General features: G+C 46.3%; 2 protein-coding genes across 7 annotated transcripts in view; both read right to left on the bottom strand.

Moving 5' to 3' along the window:
• ap2m1b (adaptor related protein complex 2 subunit mu 1b) overlaps positions 1–5,921 on the bottom strand; it is a 9,797-nt gene extending 3,876 nt beyond the window's left edge. The window contains exons 1-3 of one of the 4 annotated variants that reach the window (XM_020621810.1): positions 5,587–5,921; positions 4,736–4,839; positions 403–520 (exon numbers count right to left, since the gene is read on the bottom strand). In XM_020621810.1, coding sequence (XP_020477466.1) covers positions 403–520; positions 4,736–4,839; positions 5,587–5,666 — 302 coding nt within the window. In that variant the 5' untranslated portion in view covers positions 5,667–5,921. Of the gene's footprint in view, positions 1–401; positions 521–2,387; positions 2,522–2,625; positions 2,771–4,735; positions 4,840–5,586 lie in introns of those variants that run through there. The other 3 variants (XM_020621811.1, XM_020621808.1, XM_020621807.1) reach the window with 3 other exon arrangements.
• Positions 5,922–6,349: 428 nt separating this feature from the next.
• The window catches only part of dvl3b (dishevelled segment polarity protein 3b), an 18,259-nt gene continuing 17,409 nt past the window's right edge, over positions 6,350–7,199 (bottom strand). For 2 of the 3 annotated variants that reach the window (XM_020621802.1, XM_020621803.1), the window contains one exon: positions 6,350–6,892. In XM_020621802.1, coding sequence (XP_020477458.1) covers positions 6,594–6,892 — 299 coding nt within the window. In that variant the 3' untranslated portion in view covers positions 6,350–6,593. The remainder of the gene's footprint in view (positions 6,893–7,199) is intronic. The other variant, XM_020621804.1, reaches the window with a different exon arrangement.

Genomic DNA, 7,199 nt, shown 5'->3' with positions numbered 1-7,199 from the left:
TAACTCACATGAACAGAACCAGACTGTGTCTGTTGTGGACAAGTGTTAATAAAGTTTAAACAGCTGCCGCGGATGTCAGCACTCGGCGTGCCCGACGTGGGTGCTCAGCACCTGACCTGCACACAGGTAAAGCAGGCATGACGTCGCCCTCTGGTGGCTCAGGGAGGCTGCACAGCTGCACCTCACTAACCACAACTGTGTAGAGGTTATTGTGTCCATACTGAATCAGCATGTACATTACAGCCTCACATACTGCTTAGTGCTGCTATAGTTAAAGTATCACCAGCACTGAACTAGTACTGCAATAGTATCACCAGCACTGCAGCAGCATTAGCTGTACCCTAGCAGTATTAATGGTACCTTAGCGGTAATACCAGAATTGCAGCAGTAATTTGCAGGTACCTTGTGGTAACATGAGCAGGCTGACGCCCTCCAACACGTCCAGAAACAGCTCGTTGCGTCAGCTCCTTCCCTCCTCCAGCCGATCTGCCCGGTGACCTGGATGGTGCTCCTCTTTGGTCTGGGGAGCACAGGACGACAGGGGTCAGACATGTTGCTCAGTCAGGTGGTCTCTGTTCTGTCTGTGCTACAGGACCTGAACCAGCTGGGTCACTTTGTACCTGGACCAGAGCTTGGCACATCAAAGCCACTTTGTGCAGGATTTGAAATTTTCAGCTATTTCTCACCTGGTGGTTCAAAAATGTCTGACCGAGGGATGCTGAGAAGAAGAGAGTGCAGACGACAGACTGACCAGCATATAAATAAACGATATCGTTAGAGAAACAGCTGACAGTAGAGTCCTTCACTGGGACAGGTAATCCGCATAAATTATTATCATCATCATCATCATCATCATCAGAACTCAAGGGCTTGTCTCCTGTCAGCGCTGTATTTTCTTTAGGCTTTGATTTTCTCATCCAATGCTACAAAAAATCAAAACCTAAAAAAACAACAGAGCAGCAGAGCTGCGGCGGCGGTGGCGTCCTCAGGCTGAGGGATGACACTTCCTCTTCAAAAATAAAAGCAGAAGAAACAACCAGACTGAAATGTTTCTCCTTTTGTTATAACCCCATGAAGGAAACGATGGTTTTACCATCCAGCAGCTCACAGATCAGGACGAAGAAGTTCTTGACGTTCTCCTCGCTGATCTTTCTGAAGTACACCATCATCACGTCATGCATCTTGTAGAGTAACTTGAACACCATGGCGGTATTGACGTTCTGCTTGGTGACAGCTGCTAGCCAGATGTAGGAGCGCTTGATGTGCAAGTGATGGTGGCCGGACCCGCTGCCGGGTGTGGATGACGTTAACACAAAACGCAGCCACAGCATTTCTACTGGACAAAAACATCAAGACAATGTGGTGCTAGCTGCTCGTCAGTGAATCAGCGAATCCACAGAAGACGTTTCAGCTCCTATTTTAATAACTGATTCATACCAGTGAGGTGCCCCAGTGGGAGGAGCGGTGCTTATCCACTGCTTTTTGGAAAACAAATGATTTAGTGCTTTTGGATTGTTGGACATTAATTCTGTGGATGACAAAGGGATAAGAAGCTGATGGAGAGCAGATGTCTCCTGTCTCGCTGGAACTACTGGCCACAGGTGCTTTTATCAACACTGAGCTTTCACTGCAACATCCACGTCCTGCAGCCATTTCACACACAAGTCATGGAGGTACAGATGCACTCAGCAAACCCACCCAGTGAAGGTGGAGTCACAAAGAAAAAGAAACACCTCACAATGGATAGAAAGACAGATAATGGCTTCTATGCTTTGTGAAGATGTCCTCGGTGCAGTCCTCCAGACATCTCTGCTTTCTGACTGTTACTTTAGTCACACCTTGTAGACAGAAATCAAAACATCAGTTTGCACATAACTTTTTCCTTTTGTTTTCCTTTAGTTGGTGCAAATTGCAATGACAAGACACAAGTACAACAGATGTAATGCACCTGAAAATAAAAGTACTACAGAAGCACAAACCATCACCTCCAACTCATCCTTGACTTTGCTCCGACACAAATAAAACACACCTAGTGTACGTATGCAGCGGAAGAACGTGCCGCCCCTCTGTCAGCGACCAAGGAAACAACACCACAAAGAATCCAAACTTGTGACCGTGTTCAGAGCTGCAGGATCTTGGGACAAAGCCACGTTTGTGTCACAACAGGTGCCCTGTTGTTTGGCTGTGGACTTTTACATTGGTTTGTTTAAATCCAGAAACCTTAACAGCTTAAACAGGTTTTGATGCTGATGTGTTGACATTGATATTAAAACTTAACATCCCGACATTTGGTTCGGATCAACAAAACACAGACATCTCACTCTGCCAAATACATGGTCTTGCTCCTCAGTGTTATCAGTACAGACTGAGATGACCTCATCACTCACTGCGATGCTTGTTGCTATGCTGCTGTCGCCTAGCAACAGGCTCCCTGCATCCCAGCGACAGGGAGACCACAGCACGCCACATTCAGCACACATCTTTGCGATGATCCAGACAAGCTGGACGTGTTTAAACTGACCTGAGAAAAGAAACAGACCAAAGTCATCCGCAAACCAGCGTCACAAACATCTGTGGTCATATATGACAAAAGTCAGCTGACGCAGCGATAAATCCACGACTCACCGCCGCCTGTCAGCATGGCAGCGAAGTCACTGAGTACATCCACTCGAGCACTCTTGAGTACAATGTTGTGGTATGTGTACTGTACTTCAGTATTTCCATGTCCTGCTCCTTCATCCTGTGACTCCATGTCAGAGACAAACCGTGTACTTTTTACTGCACTACATGTACCTGATAACTTCAGGTCCAGAATCAGATGAATCAAACCCAGTAGAACCATCAGACTCTATTGATCCCAGTAGGAAATCCACCAGCTACCCAGCAGGATGGAAAGTACTTCCCAGTATAAGTATATAAGGTAGTTACCATCAGCTCCACCTTTACCAGCTGCAGCATTAAAGTGATGGACACAGTAATTAGTCACTATGATCCAGTATCAGAGACGTTACTGGGACACGGACCGTTCTGCAGGACCAGTACTGGTACTGATGGTACTTCAAGTAGATTTGGATGCTGATACTTTTGTACTTTTACTTGAGTGACATTTTGAATGCTGCTATGATTTATGACCAGGTTATTATATGTCCTACACTCTTTGGCGCAGACAGACTCACAGTTTTTCTCCACATCAGGAGGAACAATGCCTTGCAGTTCTTCCCTGTCTGGGTTGTACTTTTTATTAACAGTTTGTATGTATGTAATGTAACGTTATCAAAACATAGAACTCAATAAAAAAATCATACTGATAACAATCAAACCCATCTGATCTTTGACAGAGTTTCCACTGTCACTGTCAGTCAACCAACATGTCAGGTCAGCTCCCTCTTCACCTTTAGTTTTTCATTATTCTTTGTTGCACTGAGCTCGAGGAGGAGCCATATGTTGTTGCCCTGAAGCTTCTCTGCCCTGGTCACACCTGAAACTCTCCAGTCTAAGCTGCTGCACACCGAGTCCAGACCACAGACTGTATAAAACAGGGATGAGGTGGCAGCTCCCACAGGTGGATCACCCACCAGTGGCTGGTTCCAGTATAGGTCATAAATCCCACCCCCTCCATGTTAACAGACAGGACGTGAGCCAAACTAAAAAAGTACAAATCAGATAAATGTTTCCCAGAGGTCATCGAAGTGGTCATTTTCCCAGTACGGTTGCTTATAGTAAGTTATTTGATGATATAAAAAGGAGTGCATTTAGATAATTGACAGCTACGATTGGTAGCCTGATACTGCGGCTCCTCAAGTCACTACTGTGCAGCATTTGGTTGCAAAATGCATCAGAAAACCAAGATGGCTGCCCCTGTATTCAAAATATTTTTGGCTTCACTTTTGCATAGTGGCAGGTGACACATCATCCACCTGTATGTAGAGACTATGGTGCAGATGAATCCTACTGCTTATGAGTCTACCTCTACTTAGACCTGGTCTGGTTCTTTGGCTCTGGCACGTCTGCCACCCCCCAACAGACACGATGAAATCCAGGCCTCAGAAACCTGTGGATCAGTTCAGAGTCAGGGACTCAGAGATGTGGCTGTAGACGAAGAGCCCTCCAATCAGGGCGGCCGGTTCCAGTCAGAGCCGATCATTGTGACGAGTCACTGCAGCACAGACATGAGGGCGACACACTAGTCTGTCACACGTTTCACCTCCTCAGAAAACAACAAATCTACTACAAACACAAACCAAGTGAATCAGCAGGTTTCAGGGTCTGACAGAAATATAAAATATGGTTCAGTCACACTGAGCCACGCCCTCTAGCTGTTGTGATTCATGCCCTTTATTCATTTGTGCTAGATTTACGCCGAGGTGTTTAATATCCCTCTGATGGATTTTATATTTTTAGTGTAGTATATTTTAGGGTGGCATTGGGGCCCTCTGCACATGGTACATATTCACAAAAAGGTCAGTGGCTTATCTTATCATTCTAGGGCTTTATGCCGCTGTACCATGTTCAGAAGGACAAGGACAGAAACATGCAACGTAACTTTTCTTAATATTCATGAATGATACTGTCATTTCTAGGCTAAGTCCGGTTGTGTTGAGACCTTTTAATACGAGGCAGGCAGAATGACAGCAAACGAGCAGACATCACGCCTGTCCCATATTCACGGTATTAGATTCGGGATTAAAAATGAACGCGTATTACACTGTTAACTCAGCGTTATCGTCACTCTTACCGATACTGTACGTGCTCCCAGTCCAGGGGTTAGCGGAAACATCACCGAACGGTCCCTTCGACAGGCGCTGTGCTACTGCTGGACCGGAAAATTCCAATAGGAAGCTGCGGATAAGAAGCCAGGTTCAGTGTCGTCATCATTTGTCCCGTTAACATCGCGGGATAGCTGGTACTATCGTCCTGTGACCTAAATCTATTCAAATATACAAAAAGAAATGCTTAACAAAGTCAACAATTAGCCTATTAAGTGTACGGGTGAAAGCTAACGTTGCTGGCCACCGCAGCTGTCATTTCCCCGCTAATGTAAAACGCATTCCGAACTCCAGTTAAATATCTAACGTTTGAATTTGACTTCATTTAATTCGCAGTTACACAAGTAACCATCAGGACATGTCACCCTTCAGTAAAGGCGGGTCATGACGGCCCTTTCGGCAAATAAAGCGTGTATTTAAATAATTCTCAACGTTAAATAAACCTTGCTGTCGTTACCGCTCATCACGTACATTAACCTTATATTTACTATGCATAATCACGGCTAAAATTACAATATTTTACATCTTTACATTAATATATGGACAGGTTTATACGCCGGATTAAAGGCTGGTTTCTAGTGATCCAGCAAAGATTTTAAAACACGATTTTCACTATAATCCCTGGCATTGATTTGCAATATATCACACAAAATATTGATTTGTAATGGGAGTTCGTGGACGACGACGACGACGACTAGCTACGAGCAACAGCTGCTAACGTACCGCGACAGCTAGACGGTGACGCCGCCGCTGCTACTGCAGTGCGGACGGACACTGACAGATGGAGGGAGGGTGGTGTTACCGGGTTTCAGGTCCTTACCGGTTCCGCAAAGAGGCTGGGGTGTCTCGTCCTGGCTCACACAGAACCACTTTGGTCCGGTCGTCACTTCTTAAACACATCTGACCGTGAAAACCCGACTGTGCCGTCTCCGTTGGTAGGAGGCAAGATGTCGGACGCTGAAGCAGAGAGTTAGCTGACGGAGCCCAGCCCGGCCCGGCCCCGTACGTTTCAAAACCAGCGCCCTCCCCCGCCCAGACTGCTCCTGAAACCCTGCACCGTGTTTCCACTTAACACAGATCTTTATTTAGACAAGCTAATACTGATGGTGGTGTCCAGGCTGGGCACTCCTCCTCTGACCCTCCAACTCAGGTCGAGGCGACGGGTTTGTGGATTGGGACGCGTCCTTTCATGTCCCGGTGTTGAGAGACCCGTGTCACAGTCCTGCTTTAGGACCCTCAATATTTCAGTCTTATGGTCAAGGTTCCCGAATGACTGTGTTCAATCAGTAAATCTAAACACTGCAGAGAAGACACAGGAGTCTCACCTAATGTCGCTCACCCCCATTTCTATGAGAATACATCTTTTTTCACTTTACTGTGAAAATGTGGAGAACCAGAACCTAAAATGACCCCAGTTTTTTGCATTTGCCACAACGTGCAGAAACACACATTGTGAATGTGGACTAGTGACAGAGAACCGAGCTGTGCACGTTGGCACTGCAGGGCTTGTGAAATGGATTCATTGCGGTATGTACACATCACATGTATTTGTTATGAGCTTTTGTTTCAGAATATGACTGAAAGAAGCTGAACAGAAAAACTCAGACTGTTTAATAGTGAGGACAGCAGCACAGACAAACTGAAAGCACAGTGACAAATAAAGACAGTGATCTCTTTAACCATCAGCTTCACAGACACACTCACAGTGAGAGAGGTCTCTGTCCTCTGAGGAAAAACTCCAGCTAAATGTGACCCATCAGTCTGTGTCAGCACATCCTGTACAAAGGTGTTTCCAGGTCCACCTGACACAACATCATGACCTTGGAGTCACATGACATCCACAAAGAAATCACCGGGGTTTCCCAAGGCCGGGCGGAAGGACTGTCTGGAGGCAGAGATTTCAGGTGGGATGGAGGACAGGTCCTGATGCTGACCTGGAGACGGGCATGGGGGGTCCTCTGAGTCTTTGTTACCATGAAGACCAGAGATGGAGGTCAGGGGTCGACATGTGCTGTTGTCACCGGAGGACTCTGTCGCCAGCTGTTTGGTCAGCTCTGATTGGGTACCTCCTCCTTGTCCTCCCTCCTTCTGAGCGCCACTGCAGTTTGAGCCGCTGCTGTGACTTCCTGTCCAGTCACATTAATGAATAATTAATGACACTGTCATGTCAGCAATAAGCCACAGAGGGTGTTAATCCTGAGCTCTGCTACAACATCTGTCTTTATGAAGCTCATAATGTTTGACCTCAATAATAAACACATACATCAAATTCATACAGATTCACCAAAACCTCCCCTCCTTGAACCGCCACCTTATTGTGGTGGAGGGGTTTGAGTACCCGAGTGATCCTAGGAGCTATGTTGTCGGGGGCTATATGTCCCTGGTAGGGTCTCCCAAGGCAAACAGGTCCTGGGTGACGGGTCAGACTAAGAG

Source organism: Monopterus albus, unplaced genomic scaffold (genome assembly GCF_001952655.1).
Source record: "Monopterus albus unplaced genomic scaffold, M_albus_1.0 scaffold268.1, whole genome shotgun sequence".
In the NCBI taxonomy this organism is placed as follows: Eukaryota; Metazoa; Chordata; class Actinopteri; order Synbranchiformes; family Synbranchidae; genus Monopterus; species Monopterus albus.
Note: the sequence above shows the minus strand (reverse complement) of the source record. Positions and strands in the feature narration are given on the sequence as shown.